The sequence below is a fragment of the Parasteatoda tepidariorum genome, chromosome 6, assembly GCF_982258835.1.
Source record: "Parasteatoda tepidariorum strain Cologne lab strain chromosome 6, Ptep-v5.0, whole genome shotgun sequence".
Taxonomy (NCBI): domain Eukaryota; kingdom Metazoa; phylum Arthropoda; class Arachnida; order Araneae; family Theridiidae; genus Parasteatoda; species Parasteatoda tepidariorum.
The window spans coordinates 99,449,356-99,470,542 of NC_141760.1; the positions used below are offsets into that span (position 1 = coordinate 99,449,356).

Below are 21,187 nucleotides of genomic sequence, written 5' to 3' on the forward strand. Positions count from 1 at the left end.
TTAATTAGAATAGTTTTATTATTCCCCAATGCAAACAAAATATTTGCATTAAATAAATGATTTTTAATGTGACGATCAATCATACAATACATATTGGGTCTCTATCGACTGAGGAAATATTTAATTTTATATTTCTTAACTGAGGCTGTAGCAAATCAGCTAAATTTTTCAAATATCCTCTTTCACTGTTAGAATGTTCAACTAAAATTATGCTGGTATTGTTATGTATAGCATGTAACACTTCGTGGTGAGACATTTCACCAGTAAAATAAAGATCTGCAGCTACATCCTTCAACACACTTGCACCAGATCCAGCACAGACAGCTATAGTTTCTATTTCAGTATCTAAAAATATGCAATTATATACAATATTAACATAACAAAATAACTGAACAGTTAAACATAAAAAAATTTATAATAAAATACAGATTAGAATGACGGATTTCAAAAATTTATAACGGAAGAACAGTTAAGGTTAACATTACAATTTTTTTGAAGTATTTTAACATGGAAACATTGAGTAACAATATAAATTGTTTTTTTTCCTTTGTAATGCTTTCATTTTTGTATGACATCAGAGATAAAAATTACAAAAATTCTCATGACTGAAAGTAAATAAAATATGCATTTGATTGAAAAAAATAAGTTATCACAAAAGAAATAGCTTTTGAACTTAATTGATACTGTAAATATAAATCATGGACATTTGGCCAATTATTAGCTATACCAATTAAATTTCTTAAATATAATATTTTCCCTTTTTAAAAAAATATAAAAACTAAAAAAAAAGGTTTCTTTTTTTTAATTTTAGAACTGCAAACACTTATTATAGTTCTTGCATACTTAATTTTTTAAAAATTTATTGTTTATTTTGAGTCGGTAAACGATATTTTTAAAACACACTTATTTCGATAAGATAAATGTAAGCAATTTAAGACCTTGAATGTTATTTTAAATTTATCCATTTTATAACACATGAAATCGAATGTCAAACATATTCCTTAAAGCATTTAATTGAGCATGCGGCTGTATTTAATTGTTTAACGATGTCAAAGATATTTCAATTGATGTTTTTTAACAACCAAAATGATGAGGTAATGTAAGGATAATTACTAAGCTCTTTTATTTTTCAAGTTTAATGTATATGAAACACAACATTCATAATATGTTTGTAACATTTATAAGGTTATGAAGTTTAACATTTATAATTTATGAAGATAAAACTGTTTTTATAATATTTATTAGAAAAATAAAAATGTAGTAAACAGATTTCAGAAATTTTAACTTTTTGTGCTGCCACTTGAGACTAAAAGTAAAAAATAACACTGCTTTAAATACACTTTTATCGTACCAATACAGAGTTATTTTTTTCTGAATCAGATATTTTTTTTCAAAACCCTTTAACCCATTTAGTTTATAAGTAAATTTGTACAAAAATCTCTTTGCTAAACTCAGCATTGACATTAAATAATTTGTGGGAAAACCAGTTTTCTGAACAAGAAAACAAATAGATTGTATTACAAATTAAATTTAAAATTGACAGCTAAAGTGTTCATTTTTTTATTGGAATATGAGACACGGGCAATGCATTTTATTCAATGCTTTTAACATAGTTAAAACAAGTGTTCTAAAAGTAAACACCCTAAATAAAATTCATGAAACACTAATTCAATCTATATAAATCTATGTGCAGAGAAACAGAAAAAAAATTCTAAGGTATATCAGAAACTCGTTTAGAAACACCTCTTAAGCTGATATAATGAAGATATTGATAGTTAAATGGTGATAAAAAATAATTTTTATGGCATCAATAAAGCCTATTTTTGATAGTTCAATAATCATAACACAAACTTTACAATTTGACTTCACAATGAAAAGGATTTTACAGTTTATGATAAATAATTTGAAAGATTGAAATACTTAAATTTGTAATACAGAGATGAGAGTAGTTTGAAAGTAAAAGAGAAAATTCAAGAAAATATATATATGTACAGTAGGGAATCGATTATCCGGAGCGATCGGGACCATCACTATTCCGGATAACTGATTTTTCCCGTTTTCTGAATCGCTACAAAAAGCCGTTTTTTTATTGTTAAACCCAACAGAAACAAAAAAAATTTGGAAATAATCTTAAAAAGAAGAAAAAAAGATAAAGTAATACACTAATGATTATTTCCAAAATGATGGTAAGGTAAACATCTTTCAAAAAAAGAAAAATCCTAAAATCTTATGAGGAAAAATATTTTTTTGAAAATGGCGGGAAAATGTATTGACTTTCGTTCCGGTTTTTTGGTTTTCCGGTTTTCTGAATTCCGGATAACGAGTTCTGCACTGTATATATATATATATAAAAATTTGATAAAAAAAGTGCAATTTTTAAACTTGTAAACCATGTGATTATAAATCCCGATGATTAATTTTAAAATTGCATGAATATATAAATATGAATCACATGCATGATTTTAAATTAAGAGAATATGAATCCCGAAATGAGGCTTTTAAATCACGTGAATATGAAACTCTATATCGAATTTAAAAAATGCGATAATACAAATCATGATGTGTAATTTTTAGATCACGTAAATACGAATCAAGATGAGTAATTTTTAAAAAGCGCGAATACGAATCCCACTGTCTAATTTTTAAAGCAAGTAAAAATAGGAAAATCGATGTTTGATATTACAACCACAAAAACGAATCACAACATTGGATTTTAAGCTCGCGTGAATACGAATCGCTACATAGGTTTTTAAAAGCGGGTAATTACAAATCGCGATTTCGGATTTTTAAATCTCGTAAATAAGAATCGCGATGTACGACATTTAAATCACCTAATTAAGAATCGCAAGGTTCAACTTTTAAATCAGGTAAATGCAAAAATCAATGTTTGAGGGAGGAATGAGGACTTCAGTACTTTCGCTTCGCGTAAAATTTAATTCCTCATAAAATATTTTAACTTGTGCAAAAAAAAATTTCAGCGGAAATTAGCTGGAAAAATCTGAAAAAAAGCGTAAATCCGCGGAAGAATCACATCCCTGGTAATAGGTTTTAAATTTTGGAATGGTAAAAATACAGTCCAGAATATCAATGTATCTGTAGTTAAAGCCCATAAAACGTTAATAACTTATGTTCAATAGTAAATTTTTCCATAAATTACTGAAAGTTCAAAAAATAAAAACATTTTAATAAATGTATTATAAAATATAATAAACAACAAATATAATAATGAAAAAATAAAGTATAATAATGAATGAATGTACCTAACGAATGTTTCACACCGAGCGAAAATCTAACATGAGCTAGATTCAAATAATTTTTCACCAGATCTATGCAATCCTTCAATTTTAATGAATGCTTCAGTTTAGCCACTCTTCCAACACCCTTGATTGAATTCTTAAAAGAAATAAAACAGAGTGTTAACGACACAATTATTATTTTTTACTCTAGATTTTCATAATTTATTGTTTGCTTTTAAAATGATAGCCTCTTAAGAACTATAATCTCAATGCATCTCGAGCACTCTATTTAATCATTTTTGTTTTAAATATTCCACTAAAAGAAGTCTTTCTTAACAAAAACATCACAAAAATATGTGATTACAAGAATTACAGGATATTGATTACTGCAAAAAAGTAATATAATAACGATAATGCGTAGTATGACATGATAATGCATCTATTTAATCTTTTTTTTAATTTCGCTAACAAACTCTTTCACAACAAATAATCACAAAAATTTACAATTACCATAATTACTTAAGTTTTATTATTGCAAAATACAAGTAACATAATAATGATACTGAGTAGCATTGCATGCTAATTAATCAAGCGATTTTATTTACTGATTGAAGAAAACTAGCAAAAATTATTTTTCAAAAATGTTTCAAACAATCATGTAATCACATAAAACTATAAGCAATTAATAACACAATGTCATTCATGTGAGGTTGCATAAAATTTTCAAATTTATAATAATAGTGTCTAGATTACTCGCATCATTAATCATCGAAATTAAATCTTTTCATATCAATGTTAATATTTTTGTGGTATACTATACAAAAATACAATAGCTTAAAATTATGTATTCTTAGATTTAGAATTGCCTAAATTTATCAGTTACAGTTTGAATACTATTTAAGATTAATCTCCGAAATAATTTATCAGAAGTGGTTTTTTGATCGCTTTTATAATTAGAAAATTTTTTTATTTGTAGACTTTTTATACTAGCTTTCAAACTGTAAGAAACATAAGGTGAATCAAAATTTACTTTTTGATTAGATAGAATCATACTTATTAAACCTATGATTTCAACAACTTATGATGTAAATTAGGAATTTAACTTCATGTTTTTAATCATTTTTGTTTTAATAAGTAATTTATATTTTCAGATCTAATTAAGGTCCATTTTTTGCAATTTTAATTTTCAAAATAAAATTATACATTCCTTTAAAAAAAGGATAATTCTTTCACTAGTCGAACTAGTAGCTAGTTATTTATGAGAATACCTGTAGAGCATTTATAATTATCAGAAATCTTGCTGAAAAATGTTGCATTCTTTTTTAAATTTTTTAGATGTAACTCTGCTCGTGAGCTTGTCATTATCATATCCATAATATATAGATGTTTAATATTTATAAAATAATTTCATTGCACAAAATATCCAAACTGTAAAACCTTATACTTACAATCCTTGATGCAGATTTAACAGAAATAAATTCTACTTCATCTTGGCATGAAAGCATTTTAAACGCACGCCACTGAGGTTGGTCGGATGATAGCCTCACAAACTGTGTTTCTTTGTGTTTACTCAAAAGGAAAAAAGAGAAAAACATTAATTAACAGTTTTTATAATAAATGCAAAAGTATTTTAAGATTCTACAATCCTTAAAACTCAGTTTATGTAGTATAAAGTACCATTTGCACGTTTCTCATTCTTACATCATTTTATTGCAGTCCCAGTTTATTCCTAATCTATACAATGATAGTTATTTCATTGCTTTCATAATTAGAAAAAACTTTAATAGTAGATTCTTTACACTAACTTTTAAAAAAGTAACAAACGTAAGAATTGAGTTTGAAAAAAAAAATGGATTAGATAGACTAAAAGGATTAGAATGATTAGATAGAGTAAAAGTAACAATTTAATTTGGAAAATTAAAGTAAAAAAAATAGTATGCATAAAATAAAGAAGCTGACAGACGATTATTTCTGCTAACTTATGAAAAATTATTTATAATACCAATTATAAGTGAACCTAAAAAATTAGGCATATATTTAAATATAAAGCATTAATATTAGGCATATATTTAAATATTATTAGAATAAGGAGAGTAACATAACTCTCCTTATTCTAATAAATTTCCAATTTATATTTTAAATCAATCAATTAGCCAATATAAAATTTTTGGTAAAAACAAATAGATAGCAGTTACAAATAACAGTAAAAAAAAGTAAATAAATGATAGTATAAACCATATGAAAATATAATTTTCAGTAAGAAAGAATTGCATAACAATTTGCCTTTTATTATGTTTGTATAACGACTGACAAAATAGCAAAACAAATTAAACCATCCAAATAGAAGTTCATATAATAAGTTCAATATAAGTTGTGTAATTCATTTTTACAATTTACTTAAAATTATTTTGTTTGAAAATTAGAATATTACACAAACTTCCTACATAATATGAAAATGTGGTCACATGCAAATAGAGTATGACACCTTTACTGTTCAAACTTGTATAAGGGATGTGTCCCAATAACCACCCTAAGCAGTCATTCTCAAAATCCATATCAGATATGATGACAAAAAATATACATATTATGGATTGCAAATTGATACGTAAGCAAAGAAAAAATAAAAATGCTATTAATCTTTTATATAGCTGGGAAGAATACATAAGAATGTTTTAAGCCAAACACAACATTAGGTTTATTTAACATCAAATGATTAATAAAATTTACAAATATAAAATAAAAACTGAAAGAAATAAAGTCTAGAAAATGATTTAAGGTAGAATTAGTTTAAAAAAACGCTTTAAATACTGAATTAAAAACCATAATTTTTCTTGCTCCCCCCCAGCTCCAAAAAGAGACATGAAAACCAGTTTTTTAATTCCCAAGCTTAAACCACATTTGATTTTTTATTCATAAGTAATAATACAGTGGAATGTGTAATTTTTTTTTTAAAGTTTATTTAAACTTAATCACATTTTGTGGAAAATATATGACAAAAATATCAATACAATAGATTTTTTAGAAAATGGGATTTAAAAAAAAAACAGAGCTTTAGGCCCCCCACCTAGGAGGGTTAAATTCATTCAGAACACATCTCAGTAAATTTATACTTGCATTTGTGCATATTTAATATGTGAAATAATTTTTACCAAAGATGAACTTAGGCATACTTAGAACAATGCAAAGCAAGTACAGTATTTGTTTTTAATTTATAATTTGTAAAATCAACTATTTGCTATAATAATTAATCAAAATATTGGTGAGCTGCAGATGTATTAGTTTTATACATAATATTAATGGCAACAAACATGTTTAAATAATCATACAATACAGTTACTTCTGAATAAAGTTGGATTTATTATTATCAATTAAAAATGTGTCTTACTTCAAAGATATTAAACTAAATCCACCAATATTTCTCAAGAGACTCTAAATATTCACATTGTATGATAATTTAAATTCAAATATGGCATTCATATAAACAAAGACTTGCTAAATTTGAATGGCATGAATATTACACTTTTATGAAATTCCAAGTTCTATAACACATACTTATAAATAAAAATAAACTATTCATTTTTCACACTTTAAATTGCTTTAAAACACAATTCAATAGACAAAGATACATAATTAGTGCATTTTTGAGTAGTAAGAGACATTATTTTTATTCCTGAGAAATATTAAAACATTCGGACCAATAAATCATAATTAAAATTTTTATGTATCTATATTTTATAAAGTAATTATTTATTAAAATAATTCACAGTAATATTGACTATGTACAGAGAAGCTGACCAGCATTCCGACAAAACTAAAGTAGTGGTATAGCAAAGTCTATAAAATGATCTTTGATACTCATTGCTTTACCTTTTCAGTTAAATATTCTGAGAACAGAAATCCCAAGAAGAGAGCAAGGATAATGTTCTTTTTTCTTTTTTTTTTTAATAATTGGAAAGGTAAAGTGGTGAGTGGATGTTTAAGCAATCATACGATAAGGTTAAACCATATCATAATAAATTTAGAACATAAAAAAGAATAATAAAAAACATATCTTACTATACTGATATTAAATCAAAACCAAGAATATTTTTCATGAAGTTGTCTATATTTATGTTGTTTGGTAAAGTAAATTCAAAAATGGTTTTGCTATCTGAATAGTCTTGCTTGGTTTGAACAGCACAAATATCGCACACATCTGAAATTATAAATTTTTATGAAAAATAATTTATCATGACAAATAATCTTAAAGTTTGTAATTTATCATAACAAATAATCTTAAAGTTTGTAATTTATCATAACAAATAATCTTAAAGTTTGTAATTTATCATGAGAAATATTATAAAAGTAACAGTAAATTTATTAACGGCCAGTTTGTTTTTTAATAAAATTCCAAATTACATTATTTTGTTATTTAATCAGAAATTACAAAATTTACTTAAATATGTTTCTTAACAAAATGTATAAAATTTATATTGTGCATTTCTATTACTATTCTATAATTAGAAAAAAAGTTATGTAAAAAAGGGGAAAATGTATAGTTTTATATAAAACAGAAAAATGTAAATCTATTATACTACTAAATAACAAAACTTATCCTTGCCTTAATATACTATTTCAATTGTATGTTTATATTATACAATACATGTTTTTGGTTCAGGATTTAAACCTTAAGCAATTTTAGATCAAAACTTTTAATAAATAAAAGATCTTTTAAAACAGTTGATTAATTTATGAAATAATTTATGAAATAATTTATAATGAATCTAATTTTATTTATAATGAATCTAATTTTATTTATAATGAATCTAATTTTATTTATAATAAAATAATTTTATTTTATTAATAATTAACAAATTTATAATAAGCAGGAAAGTTTTAATCGAAAAAGTATGTAACAAAAATATTTATGATGCATTTGAAAGATGAATTAACACATTTTTATATTAAAAATATTTAGAAATTCTGGCTTGAACATACTTTTTTTCTTAGTACAAACAAATTTCCAACATAATTCCAACATAACAGATTTCTGTTCATTTTCTGTAAAAGCAGGTGAATACAGAAATGCATGACCACCTGACAACACAAAGTTTTACCATTTTCTTCACCTGATGCATAAACATTGAACATGCTCACTGAGGTATTTTTCCTAAACTGAAATTCTCATTTTCTTTTTCATTATCATGAGTTACTGGTTTTAATCTCAAAATAAAAGCACTTATAGATTTTTTTAAATGTCAGTAGAATTTCTGTACGAAAAATAAGGATGAATCTGTGAGATTCAGAATTGTTCTAAGCGGGTATTTAACATTTTAAGAATAGCAAGTGTAATGAGACTGTTAAAATCAAATGATACATAAAGAAAAACATTAAAAGTAATAGAATGATGGATCGAGATCCGGCTATGCAGTTTTGAACGTTGGAAATTTTAGATTCTTACAGATAATAGAGAATGTAGAAGATTAAAGATTAATAATTAATAGTTAATTCAAATAATTGAGTTCATACAAGTCTATCTAAGTCAAATAGTTCTAGTTTATTCAAATAATCAAGTTTTTAGATTTATGCTTTTTGTTATGAATAATTTTGATAAACAATTTTTTATCTCATTAATCACAGTCATAGCCAACTTTTATTTTAGAAGGTTTTTAATTTATAATTTCAATTCTTCTAGAAAACTTTGAATCAATTATGTTCCCTACTATTTTATAGTTTACATTATGGAAATAAAAATTAGGATAATATTTTAAAATCCATTTAGTTTCAAAAGCATAATCATTTTTCGATAATTATTAACCATTTTATAATCATCATATTTATCATTTTTTCATGCAACATAATCTAAGAAATCAATAAGGGAAAAAATGATAAAAAAAAATATAAAAAACAGATAAAAATATGGATAACTTTGTCAAAATACATCATACTATTGATAGAATAATTTAAAAGATTATCTCTGCTGTTTTGAATTTAAAAGGTTTCTAATATCAAATATCAAAAACATTATACAATCATGATTCAATATTCAATACAAAGGCTTCCTTCAAAAAACTGTACCTTAGAAAGCTATTCCTCATTCCTTAGGTGTCATATCGAACTTTGGTTGTATGTATAGACTTCAAAAATCAAACCTTAAGCAATTTTTTTAAGCTTCAAAAATCAAAACACATGCAAATAAAAAACAAATAATAAAACTCATTTTAGTTAAGTTTTTAAGTTTTCACTTACCAAAACACTTAAGAAGCCAATCATTAACACCACCATCAACTATGTCACAAACTGTGTGAGGAGAATACACAGCAATAGAATTTTTTATGCATTTCATAACAATTCGATCTTTCCAATTGTCTGATACAAGCTTCGGTAAAGGACTGAAAATTGGAGGATGGTAAGCAATAATCATATTTGCTCTTTGGCTAATGGCTTCATCCAGAACTTTTTCAGTCAAATCAATTGTAAAAAATATGGAAGATACCTGAATAAAAAGTAAAATCAAATTAGATGTAAGACAGAGTAAAAGAAAATGTAAGATGGGTGTAGAAGTTTATGCCAGATATGAAGTGCATGTTAGTTCAGTAAAATTAATATTTATTAATTATGTATTCTTTATTATTTTATCTAGCATCATTTCCTAAGATTTTTGTAAGAACTGTAATGGTTTCTTATTGAAGTAAGTTGTAAAGGAATAACTCTTATTAAATTATACTTGGTCTAGTGTTAACATGACACAGGATGTTTTTTTGATCAGAACTATAGCCACGAGATACAGATATGAGGGTCAAGACCCTTTCCCACCACCAAATCAAAATAGTTGACAGAAAATTTTTTTTGTGTATAATGGTATTTTTTATTAAATAATAATTTTCCAAATTATTATAAATCAAAGTTGACTAACTATTTCTTTTAATATCAGGATATCTTTAAAGCAGAATACATTCTTAATAATTGAGAAAACTTAGGTTACTGTTGAGACTTGCGAGGGTAGTCTCAAAGTAACCATAGTTTTGAGTTTTGTATCATCCTAAAAAAAAAAATTATCAAAGTAATTAAAAAAAAAAAATTTGTTGAGGAGATTTCTGTACCGTGATCTGTGGCAGAATAATCGCCAAGTCTGGGCAACTTCTGGGCAGTGGCCTGCAAGAAACTAAAAAAAACATCATAGAAAGGGACCAACTTGAAAGGTTTAACTCGTAGCCATCCCCGGGCAAACATCAACAGATTTTTTTTTAAAAGATGCGCAAGTTTAAAATCTATTTGGCACCTGGGCGATTGTAGTTGGCACGACAGATCAAAATACAAAAATATCCCCAATTTTTTTTTTTTTTTTTTTTTAAATATCTCTAAGGAAAAATTTTTTACAATTTAAGTAATTACGGAAAAAAAAGTTTGTCAGAAAATGCAAATGAAAAAACTTATTATATAAATTTAAAAAAGAAACTTTTCACAGACTTTTACTTTTTTAAAAACTTTTATATGAAGCATGCAAAACTTTTTATTTGAATCTTTCATTAATTTTAAAGGACAGTGGTTGTAAACATTATCAACACGAAATTTTCAAGAAGTATATGTTTGTGATTGCAATAAAAAATTGTCCAATTAATAACATGGGAAGAGGAAATAACTTTGACAATATTTAAAGTCAAACATTTTTATCAGAAACTCATTTTGAAAGATATTAGGCTTTCTTGGCTAGTAGTGGGCTATGTAATGTTCCCCTACCTCAGAAAGGCAATATATATTTTACCTCAACTTTTTTCACATTAAATAACCAAAAAGTTCCGTTTGGCAAATTGGCGATTTCAGTTAGCTTGAAGTAAGTGAATAAAAAATATTTCATTACTAAACTCTTAAACCGTTCTCATCAGGAAGTATCTATCTTTCATAATAATCAAAACAGTTTAATAAAACTATGAAACATTAATAAAATATAAATTTAATTATAAAATCTTGCCTCAATATTATCATCTGGTTTGATAAGTAATCCAGTTTTATCCCATTTCTCAGCTAATTCGGGGGGTAAATTACTTTCAATAATTTTAATTACAGATTTTATATCCATGATACTTCGATAATATTCTACGTTTTTATAATTTACTATATTACTTAAAGATAACAAAGCTGTCTGCTTAGACTGAAAAAACTTATTGCTAATTGATTTGGGAAAAAGAGAAAAATATCTTTGATTTAAAACTTTTAATAATTTTAAGTTCAACAGTTTTCTCATAATCAATTGTTTACGCTTGGGTAAAAGTGACTATTTTTAATTTAAACTCGTCTTTTTAATTTGGCTTATAGCTTAAATAGACGAACAAAGATTTTTTCATATAAGTTTCCAGAACTTTATAATACAAAAATAAACCACTTTATACTATGTGTTTTAAAATAACTATACAAATGTGTCCTTAAAATATCGAAGCAATTGTCGTTCGTTTAATCTTGAAAGTTCAGTGAGGAGTAGTATAAAAAGCAAAGTTCAAACGTTGAAAACATTCAGTGCTTCTTTTTGACAATTCTTTTAGTTAAACCATATCCAATGTAAACACGTTTTCCAAAGTTGGGAAAGTTATATTATGTGTTTTTAATTAATTATTATAATCATAGCTTAATATTTAGTAAAATGGGGAAGTTAAACGTTACGATATTTAGATATTTGTCCTATGAAGAATTTAGGGCTTTAACTGCGGTAAGTGAAGCTCATTTACGTAATAATTGTATAAACATTTATTTCTGACGGAACTAATTTAAAAACAAAATTTAATTATTTAAGTTGTAGTTCCTAACATATTCAAGTATTTGTATTACTGATATATAAGTTTTTATTTCTTTTTAATTTGTATAGTGATCCACTAAAAACAAATTTAGTCGTGACAATATAAGACGCATTACAAACATATTTTGTTGCAATGAGAGAAACATCACATAATGTAGTGTCCTTTTTTATGTATCAATATTGTAATATTGTCTTTCCGTCCCGCTAATAAGTGTTTCAATTAAAATCTCTTCTCCAAATTCACTATCATTTTCCAATAGTGCCTTTTCTTAAGTTTTCAACTGCTTATCCAATTAATTGCTTACTACATAATTAAGAGATAAATTAACGCATTGCATATCTCTTTATTACTTAATAATTCATAAATGGTTGGTTGTTATGTAATTAAGTGAAGCTGTGTTAATTGTCTTCTACATGACATTTAAAACATACTCTAAACTTGAGTAACAATACTAATATTATGCAAAAAGTTATAAATAATTTTCATCAATGTATAATAATAACTAAATTAACTAATTTTAAACAAAACCAGTGATTAAAAGAACATAATATATTTCATACATAATTATAAATAAAAAAGAAACCAATAAAATACAAGGAATACTTCTTAATCAAATTAATTGAAAACATTTTGAAAATTACCAGCAGAAATGATAGTTGAAAAAGGTGCTAACATAAGTATTAAAACCCAGGACAATGCTGGATATAAAATCAACTGAAATTTTTTAAAAAAAAGGGGGGGGAAATTAGAAATTCATGGAAAAAAGAACTTAATTTATTGAGTACAAAATTCATTGTAAATGAAAAAAAAAAAAAAAGCGCAAGGTACAGGGGAATCAGAAATGTATTACTTTAGAAAGAAAAAACTGTAATCTGCTTTTAGCAATAAATGATTCTATATTTATATTAATAAACAATCCTCTATTTTTTTTATAAAGGACGATTTTATATAAATAACGATTTTTAACGAAAGCAGTTGTGATTCTTCTTCTACTATTGTTAAAAAAAAGTCAAAACATGCAAATTATACTGTTTTCTAAAGAATCAGAATTTATTCCTTTGAAAAATATTGTTTCGTTAATAGATGCCAAATAAATATCATAGGCGATTTTAAAAAAAATTGTTCCATTGCTCAAGCGTAAATTACGGTATTGAAAACAGAAGAATTGAATTCCCGAATTTAATAGAGTGTCAAATTCTCTGACCCCTGGTTTTAGGGAAAAATTGTGTATTGCCCTGACTTTTTTTTTTTTCGAATCTCGTTTTGCCTGACAATTCCTAAGGAGAACAAACCCATCATTTTACTTCCAGGCGATATTGTTGTTCAATTTCTCCACATTTGCATTCCCGATTTAGGATCAGAGTTTAGAAACAGTTTTAACAGGATCTGAGTTAAGAAAAAGAATCATATTTATTATTTTTTATTTTTTAAATCTTCTCTTATAAGGATTGGCAAAACTTTGTTGCATTTTTAATTAAATGTTACCATTTCTTTTCCTCTTCTGAATCACTTAATTGATATCAATAATGAAAGTTTATTTGTTTCATTTTGATAAATTATGAATTTTAGTATTTGTAGTCTAGACGAAGATTGATGGTTCTTAATCTTTTGGCACAGCCAATTATGTTTTGAGTTATAACTTACTAAATTCTTTTGATTATTTTTCAAATGATGAAGTTCAGCTTAGTCATATTCTTACTTTATTATTGAATAAAAAATAGCTGTGTTTTAATAGTCTTCGTTTTCTAATTAATATTTTGTATTTCCAGAGGGATATATTTTGGGATATATATTTTTTTTTTACCTTCTGTTCACTGATATGCGTTAAAGAGTGTATCTCTTTCTGAGTGCAGTAAAAAAAAAATTAAAGCTATTATTGATGCTTAATTAATTGTTATAATAAGTAATATTGGTATTGTGGTAAAAGATATTTAAAATGCTTAACCTAATGTATCATTATCAGTACAACAACAGCTAATGCTTTTCTTTTTAAAAATTTCCAAACAACCCTCTGAGTGGCAATGAGCTTCCAGTTCTTTACTTTTAAGATTCTTAAATTTCCTCTAAGCTGTGCTTATACATTACTACTTGACTTGTCTTCTTCTTTGCCCCTGCATCTTTTCCAAGAGTACTCTTTTTACCGGGATCTAATCATTTAATTCTGAAAATATGAGCAGCCCAGTTTAAGATATTGATTGTGATAAATTTAATATATCTGGATGCTTAAAGAATAAATTATAATATTAACACACAAATATAGGTATATTGTGTTGATTAAGATGTTTACTTCTCCCAAAATAAATAAAATAATTTAATCTAATTATATCATAATAAAAATTTTATACCAGAAATTCAGAATTTTAAATAATAATAAAAAAAATTTGCTTTGATAGCCATAGTTTTTCTTCTTCATCACCTATTCCTGTAATTTTTTGTATCGTCAACAGCCACTGTAATAATCTTTGTAACAAGGGAAACTTAGCAAAGTTGTGTGTGATAAATTGAATCGACATTTTCCATTACAATGATAGAAAGAAAATGATGTCTTGGTGTAAAGTTTTTATTTATAATATTGCTTATAATTTTTAGAACAATACCTATACTCATGTTAATTTGGCCTTTTTTTTTTGGTAACTTTTTATTTTATTGTTTTATAGATTGAAATGGGTATGAAAAATCATGAATTAGTTCCTGGAGCTTTGATTGCATCAATTGCTAATTTGAAGCATGGTGGTTGCCACAAGAGATTAATGGAGGTCACAAAAAATGGATTAGCTGCATATGAGAGAGGAAAAAGATGTAAATTATCATTATTTAGCTCATTAAATTTATTTGTGTTCATTCTGCTTTGTATTCTAATATTTTTATAGACTTGTTAGTTTTCTAATATCTTAAAAAAAAACATACATGAAAATCTTTCTGTATAAAATCTTTAGAATCTTAAAAAACTTAAACCAGATTTAATATATATTTCATTTCACCTTTTGAAAATATAATTATATATTTCTTCAAATGCTAGGTAGAATTTAAATTTATTTATCATAACAATAATAAATTGATAATAATTAGTATCTATTAGATTATTATCATAAATTCTGACCTGAACATACAATACAAGAAATCTAAATGGCAAGTAGCATTTAGTTGGTCAATCATAAAATTAATGATTTACAATTTTAAATTAAGAATTATATAGTAATTATTGTGTCAGCACAAATTTAAATTTTAATGTTTCATTTATACACACACACACACATATATATAGATAGATAGATAGATAGTGAAGAAATATATATTTATGCTGCATATTTCTGTTTTTAGGAAAAATGAAGCAACTGACATCTTTGAGAAATATAAGTTAAAACATTTGGAATGCATTTAATTTATTTTCTTTTGAGTATTTTTTATTGATATTTTACAGTTTCTCTTAGATAAATGAGTGCCCATGATTTTTCGTTTAATAAAAACTCATGTTGTGACAATTTCAAATTTCTCCTCACTTGAAAAAACTGTAGGCTTAGTTTCCCAAAATGGTTATACAGATTAAGTCAGTTCTGTGAAAAATATGAATGCTGGATTTGCAATAAAAGAATACCCATTTAAAAAAAATTAATAGATCTGAAATGATTAGCAATAAACAGGTAAAATAAAATATCAATAGTGAAAACTGTTAGAATTCAAATCAGGTAATAAATCAAAATCAGGTACAGAAGTTAGTTGCTTTAGAATGACAACTAAAATTAATGTTCAACCATGTATCTTTTGAACAAATTATGTATCTTTTTCATGCTGTGTCTTTCCTCCTTCTCTTCTTAAGCAATTTGCCACAATAAGAGGGTATAAACAGCAATATTTCGACTATGGAAGCTTTAAAAACTTGCTTTATTTATCAAGATAAGATATTAAAGTTATCTATTACCACTTTTACTTAAATGGTGTTAAATTAAAATTTATAGTCTGAATTTCTAAATGCATATGAAATCCTTATTTTAGATGATGGATACAGGCTCACTAATCCTGGTTACGATTATCTTGCACTTCGTGCTCTTTCTTCAAGAGATGTAATAGCTGCTGTTGGAAATCAGATTGGTACAGGAAAAGAATCTGGTAAGTTTTCTCAATTTTCTATCAAATACAGTCCTCAAAAATGCAGCTCTTAAATCGTCAATGTTCAATCACCTTGTTAAACAGAAAATATTATGAGTGTACAGTAAAATATTAAGTTTTGCTTTTTTTTATGAGTTTAGAAAATGAATGTTGGCTTGTTTAATTGTGATTTTGAATTCAGAATTGGCTTATAACTTTGAATTAGAATGTGGATTATAACTGTGTTTAGTGTCTGATTAAAAATAAATAGTGTGGTGATTAAAAATGGATTTCAGATTATCCAAAGTAGAATGTAACTACAACTTCAAAACTTAAAAAAATAATCTTAAATAAACTTAACAAGCATATAAAATCTATCAGAGCATCTAATTACTTAGGTAATGATTCAAAAATATGTCTATTTTAAACAGAATTTTATTTTATGGCTCCTAACCTTTTAATAAAATTTTTTATCAAAGTAATGGACAATTACAGTCAAATTTTTTTATAATTTTAATGCATTCAGAATCCCTCAAAACTCCGAGAAAACATTTTATTACTTTTCTAAGAAGGCTATTTATTTAGTTATTTTCAATCAAAAAACGCTTACTTTCGTTTTCGCCTGAAACGGGGAGTCACGTGATTATTCACGAACTGACGTCACACGTGTCCATCTGCCGTTCACTTAAAATAGCTGTGCTGTGAAAACCAATACGTTCTTGCTTTCGTTTAAATTTTCTAATTAAATCCAACCATTTTAGATGGTCTAAAGCTATGTGTATAAAAAATTGCGCCTTAATATCGCTTAATAAAAATTTGGATTTGATATAACGTATTTTTATAATGTTAAATTTCAGTGGTACCCACTGAAACATTGTTAATACTTGACGAAATTTTCTAGCTCGGAATATTTAAGATTTTTTAGTTCAATAAAAAAAGTGCATGGTATTGCTTATAAATTATGCGTTATAAATACAAAATAACTTCGTTTTTTCATTTTTTAACTATAATCTCAATTAATGTATACTTCAAGTTCATTTGCAAGATTTATTTTCATCTTAAGTGAAAGAAATGTTGGATCAATTTCTTGTGTAGAATAAATAGTTTCAGATTTTAAATTGTAGGACAGCGTAAGTTACTGATAATTTTTATCTATTTATTCTAGCGTGAATTCAAAGCATGTAATTGTCTTCACAGCAGTAGCCTCTTAAAAAACTTGTGATCCCAGCAAAACTTTAATATATATATATATATATATATATTCCTGCAGATTTTATTAACTTTACTTTTATTGTCTTAATCTATGCTGTAAGTATTTGAAATCAAGCATATGCATTTTAGTTCTTTATTGCAGAAATGGGAATAAAATTTCATAAATGCATATAAAAAAAAATTTCGCCATAGCAAAGTTCCTATTTACTCAAAAAATAAAAATACTGAGAAAAAATATCAACATTACTGTTTATTTTTTAATTATTTAATAAATTATTAAGAATGTGCATTAGAATTTCTTTCCATTTTGTATAAGTTAATTTTTTATTTTTCTTCTCTAGCTTTAGTGAAACAAAAACTTCCAGCTTAATGATATTCGCTGAAACTTTGTAGTTAAATAAGTTAATTAGATATGGATAAATGAGAAATTAAGTGAAATTTTAAGTATAACTAGATTATGGTGATGATGATGGTCAGATATATTTCAATGGACTAGATTCTTGAAAGTGTTGATACGTTTTCGGCTATACCGTATGCATAACCTGATATTTTTTTAAAACTATTTTATTAAATTTTTTTTAATTAAAAATGTATAATGTATTAATTTTACTATTTTAGAATTCTTCATTGCAAGCACTGACAAATAGCTTGCAAAAATAAGGAGAGAAATTAACAATAACCATACTTTATAAATACTATATTGCAGAAAAAGGAATTAAAATTTATAAATTTAAAAATAAAAATAATTTTGAACTGTAACGGAATTCCTATTTAAGCTAGGAATAATAAATATAAGCGCTAATGTGTATTTAAATATTTAATGCATAGTGAAACAAAACAAAAAGATAACATAAACTGCATTAGTAAATATTTACTTAAAAAGAAAATCCTTCAACTCTAGTAATAAATAAATAAATTAAAGAAGCAACATTAAATTACATTATTTGAATTTTTGATCATTAGCACATAGATTGTAACGATGATGGGCTGATATTTTTCAATGGACTAGATTTATGAAAATACTGATTTGTTTTAATGCAATAACGAATTATAAAATCATTCATCCTATATCAAAATGTATAAAATTTCTATCCAATCTGTGACTTATTTTAATTATGTAATTAGGTTGTAATGAAGCATTATTTTAATTTAAAAGTAAATGGAATAAAATAGTATTTTCTATGAACTTTAACACCACTGATTTCAGCCGAAAAGAGATGTTGATCGGCTGTAAAGAGTTTATCATTCATAATCATTTCTTCAGATATTTTAATGATAAATAACAACGTTTGAATTTTTAAAATCTTTCTTTCATTTTGCACACACTCAGAACCGTAAATTTAATTCACAAAATTTTTACTGATAATTTACAAAGGATGTTCATACGATATATGTGTGATATCAAAACTAAAAGAGCATTGAAATAGCCTTAGCGGATGGAGACGGCACGTTTCCCTTCGGCACATTTGACGTTATAACCAATCAGGGGTTGTTTTTGATTGCATCACTTACGGAGGCCTTTAGGGGCAATTTAAATGTTAAATAACTAAATAAATTAACATTTGCCGCAAAAAACAATCAGATTTTCGGTTTCAGGGGAGAATTTCCAATAAGTTAGGTATGAAAATAAAAAAATTTATGATGTGCTGTAATTGTCCATTACATTAAGTGTCACAATAGATGTTGAGGTAATTTCTTCTAATATTTAAATTTTCTAATAAAAGTACCTTTACTTTTTGTCATATACAAGTTAGTGTACAAGTTCAATCCTCAATTCGCTCTTGTTGAAAATAAATTTTGAATTACTATTTATAAAAAAAAAAATTTGCAATGATATAAATGAATACAGAAAGAAAAAAAATTTAATAATAATTATTGTAATAACTCAAACTTTTCAGCCCTATATAAGTTAGAATTTATCTATAAAATAAAATAAAATGCTGTGAATGTGAGTAAATTTTTTCTTTTTCACTCTCACTTAATCTTTTAATAATATTTTACTTTTCAAAGCAATTACATGAGGTGACACAATAGATATTGACATAATTTTTACTAATATTTGAAATTTTCAAATTAGATTAACTTTACTTCCTGTTGTAGTATACAGTAACCCTCCATTTTTAAACTTAAAATAGTGGATGCTGGTGTACAAGTTAGTGTACAAGTCCAATCCTAAATTCACTTTTGTTCAAAATAAATTTTAATTAATTATAAAGTTTAGTTTTCCAATAGTATAATTGAATGCAGAAATATTACTTTTAATAATAATTATCAAAGTAACGCAAACTTTTAAGCCCTATATAAATTAGAATTTATTTATAAAATAAATGCACTGAATGTGAGTAATCTTATGTTTTCTTAATGTTCTTCCTTTTAGAAGGATTTAACTTGAGAACTATCACAACTGTGTAATAGTTTCATTATTTTTTGTATTAGTATTTATCTTTAACATTAACTTTTTAGTAAAAGTAAGTTTTTATCCAAAAATCTACTTATCCAAATGTGTTACCAGTGTATGAATCTACTCCAAAAATTTTGTTGAAATATAAGAGTTCAAAAAATCGACTTATAGACAACTATTACAATTCTCTATCCTTTTATTAATTAATAAATTTTGTTTTACTTTTTTTCTAGACGTATTTGTGGTTACTGACAAAGATGGTAATCAATTGGTTTTGAAACTTCATAGGTAAGATATTTATTATAAAAATATTTGCTCGGTTATTTATTTACATGGTTCATATTAGTTATTTTAAGAAATTCTTATATTCGAACTAGAATCTTGTCATGTTAGGACTTCTTTAAAAAACTGAAATTATCGGGAAATTCGGTTTTAACAATAAAATATTGTTTTCTTTAGCCAAAACCTCAAAAAACTCTACAACAAATCTAGAAAATAATCAATATTTAAGATTTACTACTATAATAAGTGGCAAGTGAGAATTTATTAAATAAATCAAAATTGTTTTGCAATCATTTCTCATAAAAAAATTAATGCAACACCAAACTGATAAATTTTCTTAGACTTGTTAAAATTTTATTATTAGTTTGTCCAAAGTACTCATTCTTTAGCAAGATTATGTTTCAAATAATATTCTTAATTAAAACTATATTTGTTTGCAATAAAAATATTCAATAGGCTGATAGTCTTGACATATTTTTTTTTTTTAAAACAAAGTTAGTTTTGGTGATATTTGTATAAAAAATAATATATTTCTTAAGAAATAATGTTGCGTATTGCTCTAATTTCACCTGAGATTCCGTAAACCTTTTTAGGAAAAAGTTAAAAGGATCATGTTTAAAAATAAATATCTGCTCATTTAATAACATTCATGAGTTTTTATTATTTTTTGTAGTAGGCTTGAAACTAATCTTTATATTAAAGCTTTTGTCATCGATAAAATGTTTTATCTTCACATATTCTTAAAAACCTATTTTCTTTTGGTAAATATGGCTCTCATAGCTCAGGCATAATTGCAGGGTTTGTAGTTGCCCTGATATTTCTGATTAAAAAATATATATAAATTTATCATGATTTTTAGCTCTTTGTCCTGATTTTTTTGTCTTCAGAAAATCCTATTTACTGAGATGCAGATTTTAAAATAAACTGAAGAATTGAAAGATTTGTAATTTTGATTCATTATCTTTTTGTTTTAATTTATAGTATTTGTTAAAATTTCAAAATTAGATAGTTTAAACTTGAGGGTTGTCCACTAATACAGAAATTAGAAAATACAAACTTTTTGATATTTTTTTTAAAGCAACATCATTAAAAAAAAAATTTGTGATCTGAAACTATTACAAGTTGTTTAGTGCTCCATTAATAAAATTATGCTGAAAACTACTAAAACTTTTAGCTCTAAACAAAGTACTACTTAAATT

The 21,187-nt window shown here is 25.3% G+C and overlaps 2 protein-coding genes across 2 annotated transcripts in view; one reads left to right on the forward strand and one right to left on the reverse strand.

Moving 5' to 3' along the window:
- On the reverse strand, positions 1-11,673 carry LOC107441927 (NIF3-like protein 1). Its single transcript, XM_016055344.4, has 6 exons — positions 11,188-11,673; positions 9,465-9,711; positions 7,293-7,431; positions 4,685-4,805; positions 3,261-3,393; positions 1-345 (listed from the first exon to the last, which is right to left on the reverse strand). The coding sequence occupies exons 1-6, from the start codon at positions 11,458-11,460 to the stop codon at positions 80-82; spliced, it is 1,179 nt and encodes a 392-aa protein (XP_015910830.3). The 5' UTR covers positions 11,461-11,673; the 3' UTR covers positions 1-79.
- Positions 11,592-21,187, forward strand: part of RIOK2 (RIO kinase 2) — a 16,853-nt gene continuing 7,257 nt past the window's right edge. Inside the window, exons 1-4 of the mRNA XM_043047204.3 lie at positions 11,592-11,919; positions 14,665-14,806; positions 16,001-16,114; positions 19,940-19,994. Of these exons, the coding sequence (XP_042903138.2) occupies positions 11,854-11,919; positions 14,665-14,806; positions 16,001-16,114; positions 19,940-19,994 (377 nt within the window). The 5' untranslated portion in view covers positions 11,592-11,853. The remainder of the gene's footprint in view (positions 11,920-14,664; positions 14,807-16,000; positions 16,115-19,939; positions 19,995-21,187) is intronic.

Bases quoted from the DNA above. Each gene is read 5' to 3' on its own strand.
- LOC107441927 (XM_016055344.4), bottom strand. From the start codon at position 11,460: ATGAGAAAACTGTTGAACTTAAAATTATTAAAAGTTTTAAATCAAAGA. The intron at 9,712-11,187 runs GCAAGATTTTAT...CTTTTTATTCAG, and splicing joins AACCAGATGATAATATTGAG to GTATCTTCCATATTTTTTAC. The intron at 3,394-4,684 runs GTAAGTATAAGG...ATTTCTTTTAAG, and splicing joins TTAAATCTGCATCAAGGATT to AATTCAATCAAGGGTGTTGG.